The sequence below is a fragment of the Rhipicephalus microplus genome, chromosome 3 (genome assembly GCF_043290135.1).
Source record: "Rhipicephalus microplus isolate Deutch F79 chromosome 3, USDA_Rmic, whole genome shotgun sequence".
Taxonomy (NCBI): domain Eukaryota; kingdom Metazoa; phylum Arthropoda; class Arachnida; order Ixodida; family Ixodidae; genus Rhipicephalus; species Rhipicephalus microplus.
The window spans coordinates 54,469,982-54,495,428 of record NC_134702.1 but is presented as its reverse complement, the minus strand read 5'-3'; the positions used below and the strand labels follow the sequence as shown (position 1 = coordinate 54,495,428).

The 25,447-nt window shown below is 45.2% G+C and overlaps 1 protein-coding gene across 2 annotated transcripts; it reads left to right on the top strand.

Annotated features, from left to right (window-relative positions):
• Window positions 1–58: 58 nt before the first annotated feature.
• On the top strand, window positions 59–25,429 carry LOC119184758 (protein Mo25-like). Of its 2 annotated transcripts, XM_037434056.2 has the most exons (9): window positions 59–187; window positions 5,942–6,080; window positions 6,143–6,172; window positions 9,612–9,779; window positions 13,874–13,992; window positions 20,950–21,118; window positions 22,951–23,076; window positions 24,601–24,744; window positions 24,804–25,429. In XM_037434056.2, exons 2-9 carry the CDS (start codon window positions 5,979–5,981, stop codon window positions 25,011–25,013), a joined length of 1,068 nt encoding a protein of 355 aa, XP_037289953.2. In that variant the 5' UTR covers window positions 59–187; window positions 5,942–5,978; the 3' UTR covers window positions 25,014–25,429. The 2 variants fall into 2 exon arrangements, with proteins under 2 accessions (XP_037289953.2, XP_075745713.1); XM_075889598.1 differs by lacking the exon at window positions 6,143–6,172.
• Window positions 25,430–25,447: the final 18 nt, after the last annotated feature.

The window sequence follows — 25,447 nt, the reverse complement described above, 5'->3', positions numbered from 1 at the left end:
TTCACTTTGGGGCTTTCTGGGAATGCCGCACTCGGGCTAGGCGTTGGTGCTCCTATGTCGTTGCTGTTTACGTCAGTGGTTATGATGGTGTGGTGCTCAGCGTGTATTTGCGAAGAGCCGTGATTGATTTCTGTGCTGCCGCCAGTGCAACCGAGCTCGCTTCCCTCTGTCATCCTCGACTGCAAAGGTGAGATGCCTAACTGGGGTGTCCTTACACCCTGGCCGAGTCCATCGGGCTTTCGACAGTTTGTAAATACTCTTAGGCTTACCACGGGGACTAGGCCTCAAGTGCACGCTCGCCGAACAACCAATGTCATTTACCGTTGTCTTTCTAAAACGGCTGCCAGGGCTCGCCATCTCATCTATTTGGGCCTGGCTCACTGGGCATTGTCTTTCTAAAAGCCTCCCGAACGGGCGGGAGTGTGCTTTTGCGGAGTCCCAGCGTCGGGTGACGAGAGAACAATTATTTATGCACAGTTCGAAGAATGTGAACCTGAAAGGGTGTTGCGGCTAGTCTTCCAAAAATTATCGTTCTTGTTGGCCAAACCAAGGACACTGTGTTAGTCGAAAATAGTCGATGGGTCTGACTAAGGAGAATTATTAATCGCGCCGTAAGACTAGCTGCTCTATGCTTTCATTATGAACTTGTGCCCACGGGATGTCAGCGTAAATAAGGTTCGACATGCAAGGCACTCCACTTACGCATGTTCTTTACTCGGGACGTAAGGCAGTCTATGATCAGAACGCAAGGAGAATACTTGTGTTGTATGGCGTCTCTTCAACGGCCATCTCGTTGTGTGCTGCCAGCGCATCATTTGTTCACTGTGGCCCCTGGAAAGCGGGGAGCCCCGGCGACTATTCCCAAGGAGAGCATGTAGATGGCACAGGCCAATGCGCTCCAGCTTCTACGAACTGGAAAGCTCAAAGCTTGCCTTTGCATGCTTATTTTTATGTGAAGTTCATTGCGAACGTGTCTACTAAGCTCAGGTGCTGTTAAAGAATTGAAGGTGGCTCTGCTAAGGTAGGCACGATCTCTGCTTCCAACAAAGGGGAACATGCTGACCGCATGAGTCGTTTTTCTTCAAGGCTCACACCAAAATGTTTAATAATTCGGTCCCCCTTTTGTTTTGATCACTTTAACTCGTTGGAGGTAAGACATGGTGAGCACAACCTCCAGCCAATCAGTATTCCTTGGTAGGTGCACCTGAGTACATCACCCAAGTACACCTTGCACTCCTTTCTTTTGCACAGCGGACTGAAGCATTGCCGAACCATCTGAAATATTGTATGGCATGTGCAGACAATTGAACAAGCCAAGGTGGGTGTCAGTAGCAAACAACTGTGAATCTTCATGCACAAGAAGTTGTGCTATGGTTAAATCAGGCACCGTAAAAACAAAAGCGTCCTTTATAATTGGCAGTGAATAGTTTTTTCATGGGCAGTACAATAAAGTCTTATATTCTGATCACCCGCAAACTCCGTTCCAACTCTTGAGTGTGAACGTGAATGAAACACCGTGTGCAGCTTTGCAAAGGAGGTCGTCTAAAGGTAGACAAGTATTAAAGAAGTATCTTTGAAGGGTCTAATAGTTGAGGTAATTTAAATGTCTAATGGTATTGAAAAAGCTCTTTAGGAGGTTAAAACTAGAAAGGTATAGACTACACTAAAGTTTGTCAGTTTTGTGAAAATGCAAGTTCTTTTTTTCAAGAGGAAAACACGGCATGCTGACGCTACTGGGTCTGTGCTGTTCTATGCGTGATGCCTCGTAGATTTCTCATACAATTCGGTCTCGGTATTTTGTAATAACGACAGCCTGGTCAAAAGAGGAAGAACAGCCTCAAGTCGCACAGTGTAAGGCCATGTTGCTGCCTGACTTTTGTTGTAAGATACCTTAGTTCTCGTTTTGATGGGGCAGTGCAAAGACGTAAACAACGAAAGACATTAGAGACAAGGAGCGCTGACTAACAACTGACCTTTCATTTCCGTCATCTGTGCATATATATGTGCTGAAAAAGCATGGTTGAGAAGAGGTGAAAAGCATGATGAATGATAACAAGGCTGGTTTTAACCAGTGAAAGAAAAATAAGATACTGAAAATGATAAAAATGTTTAAAGGAACCCGTGCGTGCATGACGAGGGAACAAGGGCACAAAGGAAAAGGGCAATCAAACTAAACCACTGAGATACATAATTTCAGCATCGGGCAAAGATACAAAAGGCCTGCTAACACATTTGTCACCTGCTTGATGAATGAAAAAAGCTTGGACGATTTCACGCTCTGTCTTATCCCTCTTCTTTCAAAACTGTGTGCTGCGAAAATCAGGAGAGTAGCCACAACGCCTGCAATTGTCCACCAGAAAACCGCTAGTCGTATTACGTGCATTATAATCATGTTCCTTCGTCCTGTCGTTGAAACCCCTGCCAATTTCGCCATTGTGCTAGCACCCGCAACTTAAAGGAATCTTGCAAACAATGTTGGAAGTACTCTCAGTGAACTTGTTTCTGTGTTTGGTTGTGCAGCTGAGGCATTTACCTTTGTTTGTCATGCCACATAACTTTGAGAGTTTGCAAGGTGTGAACAAGGTGTGAACAGTACAACTTTAACATCATGCTTTGATGCAATTCTTCTGCAATTGGCACATTCACCCAAGCGACCATTGATACATTGGTCAATTTAGCCTATGTAAACATGCCCACAGGAAAGTGGGATTCTATACGCAACACCGCATTTGCAAGACTGACGTGTGTTTTGCTGCATGTTTCAGGCCTTTCACTGCTCATTTTACATGTTTCCATAAGCTTTGTTTGGGGCAGATAACACTAAGCTGACACTCGCACACCCCAAAGCCTTTTAAAGAAGAGATGTTGCTTGAAAAAAAAAAAAAATTCTGTAATCTGTTGCCTGGAGCAGTAATTTTTTTTGTTTACGTAGATTTTTGTGCTTATTTCAAATGTATAATCAGTTTTGTAGTAAGTTGCATAGTTTTTTCTTTTGCATTATGACAATGCATAAAATATAGCTCATTTTAGACAGACTTTATGCCACTAAACTTTTCTCTGGTTGTGAGCTATAAATGGCTCATATTGCTCCATGTTAAATGTAGAGTGCAAACAACTAAGAAGAAAGTTTGTATAAGGCATTTCAATGTACAGGAAAAGTTAGTAATGTGAAGTTTTCAAATGCTCAGCCCATGTTAACTGCTTTTTTTTAGGTTTATAATAATTACAAAAGTGATATCAGGTTTCAAATATGATGATTGCACTGTTCTCATGTTATATGGGAGAAAATTTTTATCCCGATCTGGCCATCAGTAGTACCAAAATGTGATGTCCAATCGCAAGAAGTTAGTTGCCTCCAATTACATTTTGAGAAAAAAAAATGCATTTTAAATATAGAAATGAAAGCTCACCTCTGTGGCAAACATAAGCTTTTTAAAATTATTTTTTCAGTTTTGAAAGCTTGAGATTTGTGGTTATTTTGAGCATGTGACTTTGGTGAACACCTCATGTGAAATGCAGTGACAGAGTGTCAAGTAGCTATTTCCAGGAGGCTCTAGACAATCGGGGCTTTGTAGTTTTCAATAGCCATCGTGAGCACATTAAAGGGCCACTCACAAGGTTTGACAATTTCGAGCTGACAAGCGCAATGGGTAGACGAGGCGTTCATGACCACGTGTGCTAAAATTTGCAACGCTACGTGCTGTGGAAATGGGTCAAATTTCAAGATGAACGCTGCTCCCCCTCCCTTCTGCAGGCGCGCGCCTAGAGAATGAGGACATAGCGTACGCGTATGAATGGCCCTACGTACACGGCAATGCAGCGACGTTGGCCCTCTACTTAGACCACTCTGCTCTAACGTTGCAAACAGTGGCGCGTGACATGGCGAAAATTATTTAATATGGCATGCGTAGTTTATGTAATTTGTTGCTTGAAGAGATTAATAAATCTCTAGATAAATAATGAGACGCAACGAAAGAATGTGAGGGTCTTTTTTCCATTTTTCTCCCGGGCATTGCAACAAGATGTGTGGATAACGTGTCGGCGTTTCGCATGCGTGCGTGTACCCACGGTCGGCGCATCGAGCAGACGACCGCCGTAGAATGCTCCTACGTGTTTGCGCACTCATTGTGCTCATTTATTCTACCACGTCTGAGCCAACTTTTCCAAACCATCCTGCAGAAACAGGCAGAAGACCACAAAATAATGCTGGTCAACAAAGCAACGCCGCTCGCTTGCATGGGGGTTGGACTTGTTTGGGCACGTCATGCGCACGTGACCTCTTGGTCGGATGCCTGAGAGGGTGGGGAACAGATATAGCTTGCGAAGGCTACGCGAAGGAGCGGCAAGGGTTTCGAGCTCGCCTCCTCTCATCCTTGTTTCGCACTGCTTCAAAAAACCCGTTTTCTCCGCTCGTGATGAACCGATAAAAAAAACAGTTCAAAAAGTCCGTTCTCTCCGCTCGTGATGAACCGATTAAAACATTTATTGTGGCAAAATGTTCCTCATCGGACACCGAGCAACTTCCACTATCTAAAATTTGGTGTGGGGCCTGGTGAGTGGCCCTTTAAAGAAGATTTGCACTTACTTGGAACCTACTGAAATTTTTTTTCATGAATATAGAGAAACTAAACTTGTGAAAAAAGTAGAAACAGTAATAATGTAGTATTAAAAAAAAAACTTGCATTTTTCGAGTTGAATCTCCCCTTAATCTTGTCATACACTTGGCAGTCATATGATATAACAACACTTCTTTATTGTGTCTGTTTTTGTGGGCACGTCACCACTTTTCTGAAGTATGTGCAATAAGGTCTGCACACGATCACACAAAAGAAACTAGAAAAATCCAGCTGCTCTTAGTCTGTCAATTTTCAAAGTAAAACTTAGCAGAATCAGGTAAGGACGCGACTTTATCGGTGCGTTATTCATGGTGGAAAGAGAAACAACACGTTTGGCCAACTTCGAGCAGTTGAAGCTGTAAGGAAGTAAAAGTTTCCTTTAACAGGGGCGTACATCTATCAAACATGTTCTGGGGTAAGGTGCAGCTTTCGATGAAGGAAATGCGATTATTGTCAGAAAGTTCCTTGGTAAGCATCAGTCCTCGGAACACCTTGCAGAATCTCAAGAACAGATCTTCTGTTTTGTGTGTGGTGTTTTTGGTGGGCCCCATGATAAAGACCAGAAGATTGTTGACAAAGCAAAATATTTAGAGTGATTAGGCAGCCTGTCGGCTTTGGGGTCTTTAACTTTTTCGATGATTTAGTCTTTACCTATTGAATAAAAGCTCTGTTGTTCAGAAATTTGGTAAATTTGGATGTATTCCTTTGTGCCAGCGAGCTCATGCATTTTTAATGGCATCAATCTTTTGTTAATTCAGTTACATCTGGTCGCAACCCAGTCTATTTGGACTACCCGTAGAGCACGCAGAGCACAAAACTGCATTTGCAGACAATCGAAACGGTATGGTGCTGTTCATATCACTATCTTCATTACTTAAGGACCACATATTTGTCCGCGTGTGGATCTGGCACTCAGTAGCGTCGCTTTAACTAGATGCGGTATGCATGCATCGTCACAAAACTCAAAGATGGAGGAAGCTGTTGAAGATCAAGTGCTTTCAGCCACAGTCGGCATGCTGGCATAAAACTCTTTGGCTACATCGCGATCAAGGGGCTATCGGTTGCCAGCCATTTTACCTGCAAAATAACTTTTGTCACGTGTGTCCACTGGGCTGGTTTTCCAGCGAGTGGTGACTTGGAGTTCCTTACACAGTCCCGATTATTATGCTGCAGTCTAATGCACTGCAAGCTGCTGATAGGGCTAGTGCCTGGATGTGTAATATAAGATATTACTATGTTCATGGGTGCGTATACCAATATCAATTTTGTTGATGCAGTGATAGTATGTAAAGTTAATGAGCACATGCGTTTTTTTGTTGGTGCAGGTGGGCGGAGCCGGCACACGTGGTGCCCGGTGCTGCCATGCCGCTGTTTGGCAAGTCCCAGAAGAGCCCGTACGAGCTGGTCAAGGTCCTTCGGGAGGCCGTCCTGGCACTGGAGCGGGGTGACAAGAAGGCTGAAAAGGTATGCACCTGCACCATCCACTCTCGTGTGCCCATGATAACATGCTTTTCCTTCTCTGCAAGCTGCCCACCACTTTGGGAAAGGCACTGCGCGTGAGTATACCTCTTGGTGTAAAACTATGTTTCCCATGCAGTGGATTCTCCAATCAACAGGATTTATGAACCATGGCTTTATCCAGCAGTGTCCACAATGCTTAGTGTGTCCTTATATATAAAATTAACATGTCTTGTTTTGTGTATTAAGTGGTGTTCCTTTTTCGCATTGTGCTATCCTTCAAGTTTTGCTGACCCCACTGTTTGTCTTTCATGCGAACACGAGTTTCTTCTTTTTATAACACTGGCGAAATTTGAGCTAATGAATCTGTGTAGGAGTTTTGAAGAGGAAATAATGCAGCATGAGTGAGCTATGGGACACCACTTAAAGGGTCCCAGCCACTGCAAGATTGAAGCTTCTCATGAGCCAGTCGCACAGTAGTCGTGGATAAAACTCCGTCCAGTTTCAGTTAAACCTTCACAGTCAATACGACACAATTTTCAGTATAACAAATTATATCGCTTCTGGTGGCGTCCTGCCGAAAGGACATGAAGTGTGTTTCTTTAGTCACTTCAAGTCCATGAAATTTCATTTCGGCTCCAAAGGTAGCCCCGAGGTAATAAAGTGATACTTGTGTCGATGCCAGTGGCTGAGTGTTTCAGTTGAAAAGGTTTTTTTGCTGGCACATTTCTCAGCGTGTGATATAGAAGCACCTCAAAATTGGAGAGAACCATTCCTGTTAGCAGCTGACTAGGGCACACCACACTCTCTCTGTCCGATAGAGCAATGGGGCACGAAAACATACTGTAACGCCACCATGTAGAGCTGTCCTCGAAAGTGCTAGGTTACATTGCTCTTCCAGCCTGCCCCGCTCAGCCCGTAGCCATTTTGTCGCAGTCTTTTTTATTATTACTGTGGGGCTTCGCTCTGATAAAATCACTCAAGTGCCACTGTGACTTCGTCACTGAGATGTGTGAATTGCTAAATAGCTGTTCCAAAAAAGGTTTACATTCCTCAAAGTGACTTAAACATCACCTTGACTACCAGTGTGGTATTATAAGGTCTATGATATCGAAGCCATGGAAATCAAGTGCAGTGATTTTGTTAAAGCTAAAGAATCATTGCGCGCTTGTCACATCTTCCAGTACTACCAATAATGTTTGACCAACCAACCAGTTTGCGTCGAATCGAAGTAGTGCATCTACAGACGACTCTTGCTTCTGCAAACTCTAAGGGACCTCTGAATTTTGTTTGAATTATGAAGAAGTTTAAATTATCAAAAGTTTTCAGATAGATGACTCTGGTTAAGGTGACATTACATATTATCATCAGGCAGAGATTTTATCACATTTAAAAATTTTTCAAGTATCTTTAAACCCCAACTGCACGCAACGAGCAGAAAGCAAAGGTGTAAGGTCAACAAGTTTATTGGCCATTTACTGCTGATCAGACCTTTTAAAAAAATTGTGAGTTGCCTACTGCTTCTTTGCTATAGGTCCGTGCCTTCAACACAAAGCTCTCTATACCAGTTGAGAAACATCATAATTTGCCATATGTGCGATTTGTCTCAAACATTTGTTTACAAGCAAAGCCTTGTTCCTTGAAGGCCTGAAGTGCTTATTTTTCCATTTGAGACTGTTAGAATTATATAAGCACACAAATTTTGAAATAGTAGTGGGAAAGCAAAAAACTATTTTCTGGTGTGGGACTGCAAAAAGTATGAATTAGCCAAATGATGAAGCTTGAATTAACAAGCTTTTAAATACATTGAAAGTATAGAGGGCCAACCGAAAAGTTGAAATTTGTTTAATTAACCAAAAGTATGAATTATCAGAGTTTGAATCATTGCGAGTCTACTGCAGTGTGATTTGAGCAAGGGCTTCAAGCAGATAAATACATTTTTACTGCAAAAGATGCATCACCATCGCTTAACTTCGTTCATTGTAGGTTTTCATCTCTGGAACTGGCTGCTGTTGACATGATAAACAATTGGCATGAGCGAATTTACATTCCTCTTTAGTACACATAACCCTACAAAGCACAAGTGTGGTTCTTCCACTTTGTGCGGAGCAACCAACATGCTTGGAGCTGCATACAACCACAACATTTTCTTACATATGATTGGAAGCAAACGCACAAAAGCCACATGTATGCACATGCATGCCTGATTCAGAGTTTTAGCTAAAATGACATTTTGCATGAGTACAAGTATGTCTGCATCACGATATTGGTGGGTTCATCTGTTGCGTCTTACTGCACGTGTTTTCTACACTTGTCAGACAGTGTACGGTATTTTAGATATCCATCAAGCCACATCAGGTGGAAATGTGTAATGATGTACCCATTTTGCAGTTGGCACAAAGAAGCCAGTCATGACTGGAAAATGGGGTGTGATTGCGACTGGATAGAATGTGATTGTGATAGTAAATGCTGTGTGTAGCTGGCCATTTTGCTTTCCACACTTAATGGCTCAGCAGGCTAGAAGGGCAGTGGTCCAGATAGCAGTTTTATGTTTATTTAGCTGGAAAAACTCAGGGACGAAGTAGACATACACTCAAGACAAGCACCTGTCCGTTACGCATCTCTGCCTCGTCCCCATTTTTTCACACTTCATAAGCATGAACCAATTCAAATCTGGTAAAATAGCTGTGTTGGCTATCTGGGGAAAATACCAGTGCATGGCATTTACAACTTCAATGATAAGCTAGTAGTTTAAAGCATCATAAAGAAGTCGCACAGAATGGTCTTATTCTACAGACGTCCCCTACAAGCAGGAAACCTCAAAAGCTGGAAATAATGAAGGAATATGTCAGGTGACAGCAGTAAAGCCGGCAGCACTCTTGCAAAGCAGGGTAGTAATGAATTTAAAAGCTTGCACTTGGATCTTTCGCGTACGTCGTGCACTGTGGCTCAGAGCAGATATGCGACCAAAAATTTTGACTATGATTCTGTTGTCTCTAGAGACCCACACGCATGAAGTAAAAGCAAAACAATGCTGTTCAAAGAGGAAAATGCCAGAAATTGTGGTTAGAAGCAGCAAATTCAATCATCCGCTTTACTTCGCTAGAGCAACTAGAGGTCACGTTATTCTATCATGCAGGATGCAGCAATTGGAGCACCTTCGTCTGCAGTGGTGGGCCTCGCACCCAGTGGGTTAACGGCAGTGCACGAGTGTAGTTTCTTCATTTTTTGTCATATTTTGCGGGCTCTCTTCTACCCTTTGTGAGGTACTGCTTTCTAATGCAATTTTTTTTCTGAAAATCTACATATATCTTGATAACGAGAACTTAAGCACACATTGGAAACCAAATTAAAATATTATTCTATGTGGTTGCTGTGTCCAACACATTGTGTGGATTGTGTTTGTCTTCAGGGGAACCTTGCAGCAGGTTTTCCATAGCCTCAAAATTTGGTGTCTTAGTGAAGAGGCAACGTAAATTGATTAAAGTTGAGTGTATACCAGTTTGCTGCCAGTGCCTCTATTGGTGGTTCATGCAGGCCCAGGAAGATGTCTCCAAGCACCTTGTGATGATGAAGAACATGCTGTACGGCACGTGTGATACCGAGCCCCAGACGGACATTGTGGTGGCCCAATTGGCACAGGAGCTGTACAACACCAACCTTCTTCTCCTGCTGGTGCAGAACCTCTCTAAGATCGACTTCGAGGTACACTTATTCTTGGATCCTTGTGCCATCTTTAACAGTATGCTGCTGAACGTAAACATCAAATATCTGCTCCTTCATTAAAATGCAGCACATAACCTGCTGTGTACACGCATTTGCCGTAATAGCTTTTGTCATGCCTGTTATTTTTGCGTGCTACAGAAGCTTTACATGCTATGGCTATAAGCGCAACTCTTCAGTTGTTAGTCGGCATATGTCTATTTAGACTTACCAACTAGTTCAGGTCTGTTATTCTAAGTTTGGTGGCAGTTCGTTCAGTGGCACTGTCATGTGTATTGCTGCTCTTCTGGGTGACTACCTGAAAAGCAGCTGAGCTTCCCCTGTCATGTTATTCTTCCTCCACGGCCACAGATGAGGTTGTTGCAGCAGAGTTTATTGATCGGGCAGCTAACCTTTTCACACGCTCTAACTCTACCATGATGTGAACAGAGCCAGTGTATCGCGAAACAACAGAGACGAGGCCAAAGAACGGGACTTCTTGGAGGAAGACATTCTACATTTACATGGCAATGTAGGGGCAGGAGTTGTTCATTGTGCCCTATGCTATTCTGATACAGGTAGCAAATCAGTTGGTGGAATGTGGAGAGCTGCGCAACATAACCTCTGTGTATTTTGAAGGCTTGCCACTATGGTGACCCCGCTACTAACTGCTGCGAATGATCACCGCGGGTTCACACTTAGCGAGCGACAGGGCCGCGACTCCGCCATCTACTCGCGTGTAGCGCACCGCTCCGCGCGCGCTCAACTAATAAGGCGTTTAGGGCCGCGCGGCAAAACAGACAGTGTTTCAATACAAAAATACACAACACATTATTGCCCTTGCGGGCACCCCGAACAACAGTACAACGTCCGCTCCCGGGACGCGGGGAGCCAAGGCGCCCGCACGCGGACGTTCACAGTAAGGGGAAAGGGTGAGCACGTTGCAGCAGGCAATGGCGAGCTTTGACACGCCGGTCGGGAAAAGGTCCCTCGTGGCTAGGCTGCGCACTCTCACGATGGCCACTGGGCCTGGTCGCGAGTGTTAGGGCAAACCTCGTACGCGTAGGCTTACGGCAAGTGCGGCTCAGTGTGGTACGACCACTTCAAGCAGTAGGCACCGCTGTGGGCTTAGTGTACGGTACCGAAGCTGCACTCGAGTAAACACGCCTGCCGAGGTGTCAGAGGCCACCCCAGGCAGGCTACAGTCCGGCGATTCCCAAAGGGGACGCGGACAAAGGAAAACACGTGCTTACCCGGCGCCGACCACGGAGGAGAGACCGCTCACTCGGCGCGCGCATACCGGGTGTTGCGCCCGCACGTGTTGCCATCTATTGCCACGTGCCGTTATCAGAGCAGAAAAAGCAAAAGGGTGTGTCCGTGCGGCGGGATGCCCGCGAAATGGTCGCGGGCGCGCTTCAGATCCCTACATCCTTGTCTCCTTAATTCACCCTATATACCGGTCTGCAAAGGCAGCCGGCCGTCGCCCATGCATACAAAGACGTCATGCAATGGGCAACAGCTAGCCTCAGCCTCACTCTGCAACTGCTGCTGAAGAAAAAAAATGAAACAACACACAAGCGGGTAGGCTCCGCGTGGCCTTATACCCCTGTCACACGGGCACCCGCGAAAACCGTTTAACTCCCTCGTCCTTACGACAACGAAGATGCGGTCCGTTTCACACGGCCACCCTTACCCAAACGAAGGTAAACGGAGCGTTTCGCAAAGGACGTTCAACGATCTCCCTTCGCAGCGAAACGAGGTACTCTCGTCCCCAGCAGTCTAGAGGTCAGAGAAAAATTTTGATCACTAAGTGGCCGCAGTAAAAGAATAATACAATTTGGCAATCTTAAACGTTCTTTCGTTGTAGTATTCATTCAAAACGCGTGTTTGTTTACATATATTTACGCCCGCAAGAGTTCACTTACTCTCAACACCGATGCTCTACACTCCGTGCCTCACACCGAGTCACACGTGGTGCCTCGCGAGTCGCAAGTCGGGTATGGTGGCTAGAGCCATCTAGCCACCATAAGTCGGGCCGGCCGACGCCATTGAAAAATATTTCGTCCATGCGTGTGGTTGTGGTCGTTGCTGTGTCAATCATGGCTGAAGAACACAAAATGTGCGCTCACGAGGCAAGGAAGCACAAGAACTTTCGTACACAAACATAAACACAGGCAACAAAACAACTAAAAGCACAATGTGGCCAGCGTCACGAGCAGCATCGCTACATTTAGCGAATTCGTTTTTGTTTGAAAATATTTTTATGGTTTGTTAGCCTCTTACCTCTTTAATAGTGTTTTTTTGTAAAAACCCCTGAACGAGGATTCACAAAAAAAATCAATAGAGATGAAATTAGAATACTTTTCCGAAAATCAAACAGCGCCAGCTGAGCCCCCTCGCGCCAACTGTTACAACCTTTTCATTGCCGTGTGGCACTGCCACAACTCCTTCTCCGTCGAACCACCTAGGGGAGATTTACGTTGACGGTGTTCAACGGAGTTTAGTGGTGGCCGTGTGACAGGGGTATTATAGTTGTAAAAGACGTTCCACGTCCATTGTGGCGACGCCGTCCATCGGTGGCAGCCCTGACAGCAGTGCCGCGAAATGGGGGTCCTCCCCTATTCGCTGTCGGTACAGGGCCGCCAGGTCCGTGTCCGAGCGCTGGTTTAGCAGGGCTGGTTTTGAAGCCTTCCTCATGGTGGCCATCCCCTCAGCGGCCGCCTTTTTCAGCACCACGTGCATGGCACCCTTATAGTGGCACTGAAAGTGCACGATCTCACGGCACGTGGCGCAGAACAAAGGCGGCCGCTGAGAGGATGGCCACCACGAGGAAGGCTTTAAAACCAGCCCCGCTAAGCCAGCACTCGGACACAGACCTGGCGGCCCTGTGCCGACAGCGAATGGGGGAAGACCCCCATTAGCTCTGCCCATTTCACTTCCGCCCAGATGCTCGTACAGTCGAACCCCGCTACAATGAAACTGACGGTGCACGGAAAAAATTTCGTTGATGCCAAAATTTTATTGTAGTCAAATCGCAAAAAAATATCGCTGATATGAGCTAGTAAAAGAAAGGAATGTTTATTCTCAAAATTCAAAAAATGTTCGCTGCTTTCTATTCTTTCTCAGCAGCGTCACGACGTGATTCTCACCCATGCATAGCAAGCCCGTTTTGAAAAGCACATTGAAACAAGGCCTAAAACCGCTTTCGTGAACGAACCAAACAGTTGCATTAACACGTTAACACCAGCAGCTGTCCGCCATCAAAAGTATCTGACAACGCCGAGATAAAGGAGGGGTATCGTGGAGCGGCAACTTTTGCATTATTCTATGCCATTCTTATCTATAACTTGCGGCTAGCTGATTTTGTTGATAATCTGGACAAACAGTCGCTCTGATTAGTTACCACACCGGCCAAGCGCGAAAATAATAAGCATCGGAATAGGAAAAGGCATCGTGCTGCGGTTGCACCCAGCAGCTGCGAGAAGGAAACCATGAACTGAGCGACTGAGCTTCAGCTTTGGATCGTCTGCTGCTTGAAACCAAGCCAGTGGCAAAGCAAAAGCAGGGCAGTCTCATTGCCATCGCTATAGAGCAATGGTGACGCCTATGCTTGCTGAACAGCGGCGGTTTCTAGTGGTGCCAACACGTGTTTTAGACTTCGTCGACGTATTTCCAGGTTCTCAAAATGCATCAAAGTGTTAAAAGATTGGGTTTCCTGTATAGCAATAAATATCTGAGCCTGGAATTGCATCGAGAAATTTTGTTGAAGTGGTACGGCAGGAGAAAAAGTCTTCGTTGTGGCGACAATATTCATGCATTGACTCCTATGGACTGCTGATGGATAACCATGAATTTTTGGTTGAAGCGGAGTTTGTTGTAGCAGGCTTCAACTGTATTCCGCTGTGCAGATTGCTCGTGTGCACTAATGTATTTCACGTTAATTGAGCATGCAGTGCAACATGTTTTTGAGGACGTGAGTTTGTAAAATGGTGTGGATTATCATCCAGCATCTTAAATAACATCTTGACTTTCTTAGGGGTTGTGCTGGTAGTGCAGCAAGAAGGCTAATGCTTGCTTCTGATTTTTTGCCTTCTTAGGGCAAGAAAGACGTCGCTCAGATCTTCAACAACATCCTGCGACGGCAAATAGGCACACGTTCACCTACGGTAGACTACATCTGTACCAAGCCTGACATCCTGTTTACACTAATTCAAGGGTAAGTACATTAATTATGCATTTTGGTGGTGCAGCTCAATTGTATACATTTCCACACACACAAAAAAAAAAAACTTGTGAGCATTCAGGTACAGCTTTCATATTTCACCGTGAGATTGGGCTATACAGTCGCTAACCGATTTTTGGACCTGGTGGGGACCGAAAAAAAGTCAGAAAAATTCGTTTTTGTCAAAAGTATGAACTTTATTGCATCAGGCAGGCTTAAAAAAAGTCCATGATTCTGCCTTGCCTCATACTATGCTTGGAAGCAATTTGGTTCGCCCGTATTTGCGCCAAGGTGACATCATCACTGTAAATGCTTGACAAAAGCGACATCTCGGTGGCGATCTGCGTCGCCGACGGCTGCGGGCAATAATCTTCATCATCTGAGCCGCTCTCCGGCTGCGGCACAACCTAGCAAACAATTTTTTCATGTAGGCTCCACGCACAAAACAATGGTATCGTCCGCACGAGCGAAGTCCTTAAATGTCATCGTAGCTGGCACATCCACTCCACCACTGCGCAGGTCGCACATTAGGTCCTCCCCGCCATCGATGCCGTACAAATCACTTACGTTCAGGTCATCCGCCTCGGGCTCTTGGGCAGCAACGAACCCGGCATGCTTTTGGTGTCGGCTTTCACCGGCTTCCAAGCTTCGGCCAACATGTGGTTGGCGGCCAGAATGTCAACCTTGTAGGCCTTCCCATTGTCAAGGCACAAGACGGTGAGGCTGAGCAGGCGGGCACGGTAGTGTGCCTTGATGTTTCGGATCGCACCTTGATCTATTGGCTGTAGCACGCTTGTGGTGTTAGGCGGCAAAAATTCCAGCCGAATGCCGTGCGCGCCACAGTTGTCAACAAAAAATGTGACTTTCCTGCCTTGTTGCACAAACTTGCGGTCAAGTTTGCGTAGGTATTTTTCAAATAAAGATTGCGGGATCCACGCCTTGGACTTACTGTCGTAGTCCACAGGGAGAGTCTTCAGTGCCTTAAAACACCTAGTATTTCTCGCCTTTCCGAATACAGAAAGAGACAGTTTTTCTGTACTGGTGGCGTTGGCACCTACCATCACTGTTAAGTGCTTCTTGCTAAGCTTCCTGCCGGAGCATGATTCTCCCGGAAATGCTAGCGTACAGTCCAGGAGCATCTTAAAGAACAGTCGTGCCTCACCACAGTTGAAAATGTCCAAAGGATCGTATTCTTTAAGCAAGGATCTCAACTTCGTGACACGGTAATCGGACACAAGTCTGGTCAACCGCTCTGCTTTCACCGCTCACTTTCTTGAATAGAATTCCATACCTCATCTTGAAGCCGCGAAGCCATCCGTCAGTTAATTTAAAATCCTCAATGCCTATTTTGAGTGTCTTTTTCTCCAACAAATCTCCTGACACGAGCAGGTTCTTTGCCAACACTTTTTTAACCACAACTGCAGAGCATCTTCAAGGGCTGGATGAACACATTTGCTGTCGTTTTTCTGGCTCTTGTTATATGAATTCTGAAATGCTGTCAAAATCTTCATTCAGTTTTTATATAGCCGGATACCGTTTGCTTTGATAGATGGTATTCTTTGGCAACATCAAGCTGGGACCATCCACTCTCTATTAACTTGATAATTGCAGCTTTCTTCTCCAACGTCATGGTCGTATGGTTCCCACGCTTTTTTTGCACCACCTGGCTCTCGCTATGGTACAGATGGCGGAACTATGACTTCGAGCTCGAGCACACAAAATTCGATGACGCAGATAGTCGCCGACCGATTTTCCGGACTCCAAAAATTCGGACTTGTTGGATATTCCGGACTTCATAAATGCACCGTCAGGGATTCCATAGAGCTAATGCATTGTTTCGACCGATTTTTCGGGCGAATTTGCCCCTGAAAGTTCGATTTTTCGGACTAAATCGCTCATTTTGATCCACGCTCCTAGCCATTGTGAACGCCGCCATGTTGGATTTTCTGTCGGCTTGGCTATGCTTGGTCTTCAAATGCCTTTCCTGCCTCCGAGATTGGAATGCGCACGCCATGTTTTAAGTTTCGGAGGCCGTGTTTGCTTTTTAAAAGGCGCGGTAATGGACGCCGTTTTTTCGTCTTCGGTCAGCACTATCGTCATCACATCGCACGGGGAGGAGGCGAAAGAAGGATTCTTTTATTGTCGTTGCAGCTTTTTTCAGTCGCCATTCTGCACGTGTTGTGTCGCGTAGTGTCGAGACGTTGTGTGCTTCGCAGCGGCTACCTGCGGCATCGAATTTTGTGTTCTCGGTGCCATGGCTCCGCTATCTGTGCCATCGCGGGAGCCAGGTGGTGTGAAGAAGCGTGGGAAGTATACGACCCTGACGATGGAGAAGAAAGCTGCCATAATCAAGCTAATAGAGAGTGGACGTTCGCAGCTAGATATCGCTGGATGACGGTCGACGCCGGATGGCGGTCGTCGTTGTCGTCGGATGACAACGACGACCGCCCGCAGCCGTCGGAGATCGCCAACGCGGTGACAATTTTGTCGAGCGTTTACGGCGACGATGTCACCTTGGCGCAAATACGGGCAAACCAAATTGCCTCTAAGCGTAGTTTGAGGCAAGGTAGCATCAAGGACTTTTTTAAACCTGCCTGATGCAATAAACTTCAGATTTTTGGCGAAAACGAATTTTTCGGACTGTTCGATTTTTCGTACTTTTTTTCGGTCCCCGCCAGGTCCGAAAAATCGGTCGGCGACTGTAGCCGCCGCAAAGCACACACAACGTCTCGATACGACCCGACAGAACACGTACTAAATGGCAACAGGAACAAGCTGGCAAGCAGCAACTGCTGCGAAAAATAAAGAATCTTTACTTCGTCTCCTCCCTGTACGGTGCGATGACGACAGTGCTGACCACTGTGCTGACCGAAGACGAAAAAATGGTCCCGTGCGACTCGGCCTCCGAAACCTGAAATATGATGTTCACTTTCCAATCTCGGAGGCAGGAAAGTCATTTTAAAAATAAGTCGCCAAGCTTAGTCAAGCCGGCAAAAAATCCAACATGGCGGCGTCCACAGGTTCGTGGCGCGGCTCAAACCAAGCGATTTAGTCCGAAAAAATTCAACTTTCGGGGGTGAATTCGTCTGAAAAATCGGTTGAAAAAATGCATCAGCCCTATGGGAACCCTAACAGAGCATTATTGAAGTACGAAATATGCATTAAGTCCGAATTTTCGGAGTCCAGAAAATCGGTCGGTGACTGTAGACCTTATTCAAAATCTGTAGCCATCGGGGGGCCACCTTTGTGTATTTCTGCTATGTTGAAGGCTAAGCACACTCTGTGTATAGGCACAGGAACCATATGTATTGATGTGTGGTGGCTCATAATATCGGCAGGTTTTTATATAAAAAAAAAGACATAGCTCCTACGAGGAAAGGGCAGTCATGTGCCTCTGTTTCACAGCAGTGAAAAACTACCCACTGTGGCATTATCCCCTTCAGGGGCGAATTATGGTGCACTGTCCATACATGTTACATTTCACTACCGTAATTCTGAAACACTCGTTATTTAATTTTAAGAAGATTAAGAAATGAATTCTTTTTGATAGCTTTGCTAAGTAATCTTATTTAGTAAATTTTGTTCTGCAGCCTATTTTTGCACAAAAAGATCTTGGGCTAAAAATGGATGCACAGCTTGTTTTTTACTGTGTTAGTTTTGAGCGAAGGAAAATAATACTTACGAAGTTAGTCCTGGAATGTATCATGTCGAGTGACCCTTCGAAGATAGCGGTGCCTTGATCAAAGTGACGACTGCAGTCATAAAAGCACATTCGGGTCAAGTCAAGACGGGTTAATTATAGAGAAGGCTCAATTGATCCTATGCGAACTGTTTCTTGACCTTTTTTTTTTTTTATTATTAGTCCGAGGAACTGACAAAAACAAGTTGCGTCCACATAAGTGGATGCTGCACCTCAAGGGGTAGGGCTTATATTTTTATGGGCAGTAGTGTAATGCGCGCATTTTATTATAAAGGTAAGCCTTAATTTACTTTTATTTTTGGTTATGTTCATGATAGCTACCGTAAGAATTCTGATTAGCGACTTTTTTTCGTTTGCGGTGCTCAGCATATTTTTTCACGGAAAGTTAACCCTGCGTAATGATCGCATCCCGAAGTTGGAGTCAATTTTTTGGAAAGTGCGATTATTATGTGAGTATATACGGTAAAAATACTGAAAAGAAAATGGTTTGGCTGCAAAGTAAATGAGTTTATGGGCGAGTTCACTTACAATGAACTATGTGCTGATATACTTATCGCAGCACTTTTGAGTTTGTTATAGGATTTATGAACCATTTGTTATAGCATTCATGAACTAGTTGGGTTCGTAAGTATCTATAATTTGATACCCCACACTTGCACATCAGTTGATTTCTGTGGCAGGAAAAAAAATTTCTTGGTTGCCCAAAAACAAGATTTTGTCACGGTCATAAAAGGGCGAAGGATGCCAACTCATGATGGGGAATTTCACACTACCCGTGTTTAATAGCTTATCTCGTGAGTTTAGACATGTTTGTTTAATTTTATTTCCTTCATTGCTTGCCGCAAGCAACATTTATCTTGAAACATGAAATTCGAGCACTAATATTCACCGACTCATGGTGCCTGCTCATGCGAAATTCACTCATAGGAGTGAACATGTGTACAGTCGAGCCCGCTTATAACGAACCTCAGCCTGACGCGGCATCCGTTCGCTGTATCCCGAAGATCGTAGTAAATGAAACACAGCTTTTAAAAAAGTTGCGAGTGAAAGCACGAACTTTCTTATGCCCAAAAAAGTCAGTGATGCACGTGTTTCGAAGAGCAGAGGCGATAAGGGCGGTCTCTAGTTTATTTCAAACAGCAGCGTGCTTGTTCACGGAGGCTCGTGGCACAAGCTGCATGAGGGACTGGCTCCAAAGTTTCGTCGTTCTCGCAATTAGATTCCTCCAAATCACTCTTGCCACGTACTTTATTCACAATGTCCTGATCTGTGCACGGTTCCGCGTTGTCGGCATCATCATCGGTTGTAATGAAACTATCGCAACAGATGTTCCACCTGCTCTCTCACATCAGAGTCGACGGCGTGCTGCCACAAATCGCCGACGAAGTGATCCTGTTCGGAAACTTCAGGCTCGACGTTGGGCCCGACATCGACGAATTCGGCCTCGCAAAAACATTTTCGCGCGCATGTAGCCGTCACCGCCGCCCGCGAAATATTCACCATCTCCACAACCTACTACCGGGACGCCCAAAGCAGCAAGTTGGCTGCCAGGTGGTCAACAGCTATAAGCAAGCGCTCTGCAACGCGGCACCTAACGTGCGGATTACGCTCAAGCCACGCGGTCACACTTTCTACATCTTGTTGAGCAGAAGGAAAACACGTGCAAGTTCTTTCGTCTGTCATCCGGATCACACGCACACCAAGAGCGAGCAAGATGCGCACACGTGTCACACATGCCAGAACGCGTAGAACAGCTCTGGGTGCGTTTCTAGCCAAAAAACGAAACTAACTCGAGCTAGCGTGGCTGGCGCCGCGGAGCGGTGAAGATGGGCGAAGGGGTTGTGATCAAAAGAGGAGAGCAGATTTGCGAGAGAAGGGCTAGGAGTTGTGATAGAGTGAAGAAAGGGGAGGACACGGCGGGGGGGCGACCTTGAAAACCAAAACACTCCAGAAGGAGGTAGGTCGGGTAGCTTGCTTGAAAGGTCCGCGAAGCGCGCAACTCGCGCGTAGAAAAAACCTTGAAAGAGTGCCTCCGCGTGCAGAAGTCAAAGCACAGACGCCTGGAATGCGGCGGTGTTCAAAGAATCGGCGGTCGTGGTCAAAAAATCGCTTTGTTGCGCCGGCTGTTTTGCGTGGTTTTACCGACTTTCATATTTCGCGATTCGTTCCGCGCAAATTAACAGCCGCTTTCGCATGCGTGCGGAGGGCGTGCTGAGTCGAATGCGAAATGAGCAATAACAGGTCCTAAACACAAAGTGAATCGCGAATCATCAGAGTCGGTGGGGTAGCGTACGCGCGTGCACTAGACGCAGAGGATTGGATACAGTGAATGGCCAACGATGTTGGCAAATAATCTGGTCACTCCAGGCCTGCGAAGCCAACGACAGTACCACCGATCAAAAACAGAAGAGATGGCCAACCGGTCTTTGAAAGATCAGTGGCAGTGTGAAAACACGGGCCTCGTTGGGTATGCGGGTCTCTCAGAGTAGCGGGGGGACAAAGAACGGAGGGCTGCGTAACAAAAAGCGGTCAGGGAGAGCGGCAACTATAGAGGGGCGCGGAGGCAGGGTCAGCGGTTAACAATAGGAATGTATGGGTACCTTGCAGATGCCTGATGGGTGGTTGAAAGTGGTTTCCCGAGAAGTCGGCTGAGCGCCGGCCCCGTTCCCTGTAACCTATCGGTTGCGCTCGTAGATGTTCGTTGTAAGTGCAATTTTGTGCCATTGAACCAATGTATATTTTCGCCGTCATGCGGATATTGTTCGTTTTAAGCGAAAGTTCATTTTAAGCGGGGCCGTTATATCTGGGCTCAACTGTATATGATCCTGCGAAGTGTTTTCTACATAACAATACCAGGTATTTTGGCTACTTTTGTCTATTTATTCATAAACCTTCGTGTGAGTTAACATTAAAGCTCTGTCATGTTAAAAAATAGTTCAATGTAAAGGATTATTTTGTTTGCTCGGGTTTGATACAGTCCTGTAATTTTAACTCCATGGCTAATGTTCTTGCAAGATTTTCCCAAAAAGGAGGGTGAAACAGACATAGAAAGATAGACATTGATGTAAGCACTTGCATCTATCTTTTCCTTGTTTCCATCCTCCTTGTTTCTGAAGCATACTGCCATAAACCGTTTTTAGGCAGGTTAGGTTACAATCTAGCTTATTCCAAACAGGTGTACATGTAAAGTTTAGTGCAGTGTAGTGTAAGAAAAGTTGTCATAATTATAGTGAGCGTCATCTAATTTCCAGATACGAGAAGCAGGACATCGCCCTCAACTGCGGCACCATGCTGAGGGAGTGTGCGCGATACGAGGCCCTAGCGAAAATCATTCTTTACTCGGATGAATTTTACAACTTCTTCAAGTACGTCGAGGTGTCTACATTCGACATTGCCTCGGATGCATTCTCCACCTTCAAGGTCAGTTTTGTTGCCTTACATTGCAATGCATGGCCAGTGGTTTCAACAGATAACTGCCTATTTTTTTTTTTATCTATACCCACTTTGGCTTTCGGCAGTGCTAATCACCGAAAATGTCTTCTTTCACAGCCAAGACCTGATGTTGACATGTTCATGGATTGCTTACAGGCAAACCAAACAGAGCAAATAAAACACAATAGCAACCGGCATGCTTTGATCCTCTAATTGTAGCTAGAAATTTTCTCTAGGATTTTTTTTTTTCCGCTTTTTTTACTTGTGTTGCAGTCGTTTTTAAGCCTTTTTCACACGCAAAGGGTCTTTCTCCGCCGGCCTGTTGGTTGCCGGCATAGTGCTGAGCTTTGGTTGCCGGCGTAGTGCCGAGCAGCCGAGCTTTGGTTGCACAGCATCATGTTGGCATATGCACAGTCGATGACGTGGTCGCACTGTTTGGGGCCGTAATCACTGCAGTTAGTGAGCGCAATGCATTACGTGCACTTGAGCACGAAACACAAACACCAGCCTCATTTGTGACGACAGAGCGTTGCGCCGATAGTGTTGCAATCTCGACGTTGCGATAAGCATCGATGTTACTGTCACACACACGTCGGTGCATGAACGAGCCTCACCATGTGTACAAGCTTTATTGGGCGCTTTCTTGAACAAAATGCATGCATAGTTCTAAACTTTTTGCCCTGCCCATAGTTATTGACAGAACAACAATCAGCATCCCGTGAACACAGCGAAAGATCGTCCTGTAAAGACAATGAAAGATTGAAGAGCACGTGTGAAAACCGAGTGAAATGATGGTAAATGGGACACACAAAGCACGCGCAGTGAACGCCAGAGCAGACGGCGAGCCGGGGAAACAGACGTGTCATCGCAAGCAGCAGCCAATAGGAGCTTCGTGATCACCCACTCTTTTGACAGGCGTGCGCTTCCTCTAATCGCAGCTTCGCATCCGAGCCGCGGGAGACTTCAAAACTTCGAGAGCCCCCCCAATCATGAGCAATCCTGCCTCAGCCACGCTGTTGTTGCTGCCGTGGGTGGCAAAAAGAAAAAAAAAGCAAGAATTAACGAGCAAAACAAGACCAAGACGGCGGCGCTGGGCGCGTGGTTGGGAAATCACAAACGCCCGAATTAGGGGTATTTTCAGTGCTCGCTGGCTACTTGCTGGCTGCCGCAGCATGTCATATATTTTTTACATACTTTCACGATGAATTAAACATTGATATTTACAAAGCAGACATACTGCCCGAATATGTGGTTTTCAAAAAATCGACTTTTTGTGATTTTGGGTTTTCAAAGGGCGCGTCCCCTCTTAAATGTGTTCACGCGCAATAGACAACTGTTGGCTGTGAGCGCATGTTTTTTTTTTTCTCATCTCGTGTGATGTGTTCATTGAGTGCTGTGTACTCCAGTGGATAGTTATTGCTATTGCAGGTGTCATCTTTATCAACAAGGTCTCTTTAAAAGCTCACACTTTAGGATATCAGTCCGAAGATGCTAAACAAGCACTAAAGGCTGAGCGATTGCAATCAGCTCACTCCAAGTTGCATAGCAGCAAATCTTCTTTATCATGACAGAGAAACTTTTGCGGGATAAAATGCACGCAAAGCTGCAGTAATGTTGTGCAAAGAATAATGTGCGTCAATCACATCACACTGGCAATGAACAGCACTTTCTGGGCATTGCCTAGACCATGAGTATCGGGCACTCTGTTTTCTTCATGAGCTCCGAGCGCATTGCAGCAATAGCTGGAAAGATCCGTTGTTTAGATTTCCAGTTTCTCTCCCAGCTATCAAAAAGTGCTTCCATGTTTGTGTGTGACCCAGGAACTGCTGACGCGCCACAAGATGGTCTGTGCGGAATTCCTGGAGCAGAACTATGACAAGGTGTTCTCTCACTACCAGAACCTCCTCAACTCTGAGAATTATGTCACAAGGCGACAATCCCTCAAGGTTGGTGGAGCAGTCTTCTACTTCGGTCTTTCTCCATATGCTCCTAAACTTGACTCTAATAAGTAACCTATTGCATCCATCCTATAAAACGTACTTTTACATGCGCTAATTTAATCATACATGATAAAAAATCTTCGTAATGTCACTAACAATAACTTTGAAGTGTTCCCAAGTAGCATGAAAAGATGATTACAAAAGAAGGAAACACATGGAACATCATGAGCGCAGCTTGTGAAATCTATAACTCTAGTAAGCAAGCTACAGATATTTCAATCTGGATATTGGACACCCAAACCACCTGTCGCTCTGGTAGCTGCCAACAAACACAAGAACAATGCTTTGTAAAAGCACAATCCAAGATAGTAGCCAAACAAACGGTGTGAATCATGGGACCAAGGTGGCCACGCCATGTCCTGTGGCAGGCTGACAACAACCCTTTGATTTTTTTGGTATGCTTCACTGCATAATATTTTTGCATTGCAGCAGAGCTGACTTGTGTTTTTAAAAAAAAAAAATTATTGGCAGTCATTCAGAGCTGTGTATGACATTTCTGCTTCCTTGAGAAACTATAAACAAAGACGTGCCTCAGTTTTGGGGGGTTTTTTTTCCTAACCCCACTTTCTGCTGCTTTACAAATCTCTGGAATAAAGAGGTCCCCAGGTTTGTTCATAGATTCATTTAAAGTATATCTACATTAACATTATTTGTACATGTTATTACATGTTTTTTTTTCTAAAAGCCAGCCTTGTTTTTATACTACTTCAAACTTACATTTTTTTGCTCTGAAATTTCGCTGCTTCAAAGATTTCTGTAAATACAATTTCACCTGTTGCACCACTGTAACTGGAAACATGTTTATTGTTATTGCAGAACACGCAACCAATTAACTAACTGTTGGAATTGCAAACATAGAACCACTCAAGCTCAAGCACAAATCTTTTCAATGATATGGAAGCAACTCTCACTAATGAAAGTGTTACATTAAAGCTAGCCTTTCCGAATTGCTGGCCTGTATCAGTGCTGTGCAAGTGTACAACTCTGTGCAGCAAGGATTGGATGGAAACATAACATTTGTGCACTTTTCAATTGTCTACACTGTACTAAATTTCTGGAGATCCTAACAAGTGGAAAAATTTCGTTTGCCATAGGGTAGCAGAAATGCCATGGAGCTCTGCTTTTCTCATATTCTTTACACATTTTTTGCGCAAGAACACTGTTGATATCCTAAAGCAACAACCTGTGCACATGTTGGTAAACGCTGTGACTGCTCATCGTTTGCCTGATGTTAAATGCATGCCATGTCTTTGCAATAATAAATTTGCAAAATGAGTAGGTTTTTTTTGTGACCATTCTATCGCTATTTAATGCAGTTCTGCGCACAAACCGACTATTTAAACTTCATATTTTTTCTGACCTAAGCCGAAGTTGAAAAAGCTTGATTAACTGTAAGTCTATGCACCATCTTTGAGGGCCTTGTCATGGAAGTACCATAAGAACTGAAACCAGTGCTCTGCTTGGTTACAGCTTCTAGGCGAGCTCCTTCTGGATAGGCACAACTTCAGCATTATGACACGCTACATCAGCAATCCAGAAAACCTTAAGCTGATGATGAACATGCTCAAGGAAAAGAGCCGCAACATTCAGTTTGAAGCTTTCCACGTGTTCAAGGTGAGTGGAGTGGTGGATAGATGAAAGGCTGTTAGTAGAGCATGCCGCTGGTGGTGCAGGTGTTTGTGGCCAACCCAAACAAGCCAAAGCCCATTCTGGACATCCTGCTGCGCAATAAGGACAAGCTGGTGGACTTCTTGAGCAAGTTCCACACGGACAGGTCGGACGACGAGCAGTTCAATGACGAGAAGGCCTACCTCATCAAGCAGATTCGAGAGCTGAAGCCCCTCGAAGGCGACCCCACCACGTGTCCCCAGGGGGGCCACTGAGGCTGGCTGTGTGGGCGTACTATCATTCCAGGAAGGAATTAACATTTGCTTGTAACTAGACTAGCTGCCGTTGATGTTGTCGAGCCACCCGTGTGCACCTGACAGCAGCAGCAACTGGGCCCGCTTGATAGTGTTGTATCTTTTGTTGACGCTGCTGTGCTCGGACTTGTGGTGCCTTTATGCAAGCCGTGGTGGAGGATGTATGCGGGCAGAAATAAAGGTTTCTCTCGCAGCATGCTTGGCACAAATGTTTGGTGCCTGCAGAAAAGAAAAACCTCTCGTTGCCGACTGTGGCCACCATTTCGTGCAGCATTTTTCAGAAGGAAGACAGTGAGATAATGCAGGTGTTGAATAACCTGCAAGTAATATTTATATCATTCATAGGTGCATATAAAAATAAACGACCAAAAATGTGAGACCCTTCATTTCTATGT

Bases quoted from the DNA above. Each gene is read 5' to 3' on its own strand.
- LOC119184758 (XM_037434056.2), top strand. From the start codon at position 5,979: ATGCCGCTGTTTGGCAAGTCCCAGAAGAGCCCGTACGAGCTGGTCAAG. The intron at 9,780-13,873 runs GTACACTTATTC...TTGCCTTCTTAG, and splicing joins TCTCTAAGATCGACTTCGAG to GGCAAGAAAGACGTCGCTCA. The intron at 21,119-22,950 runs GTCAGTTTTGTT...TGTGTGACCCAG, and splicing joins ATGCATTCTCCACCTTCAAG to GAACTGCTGACGCGCCACAA.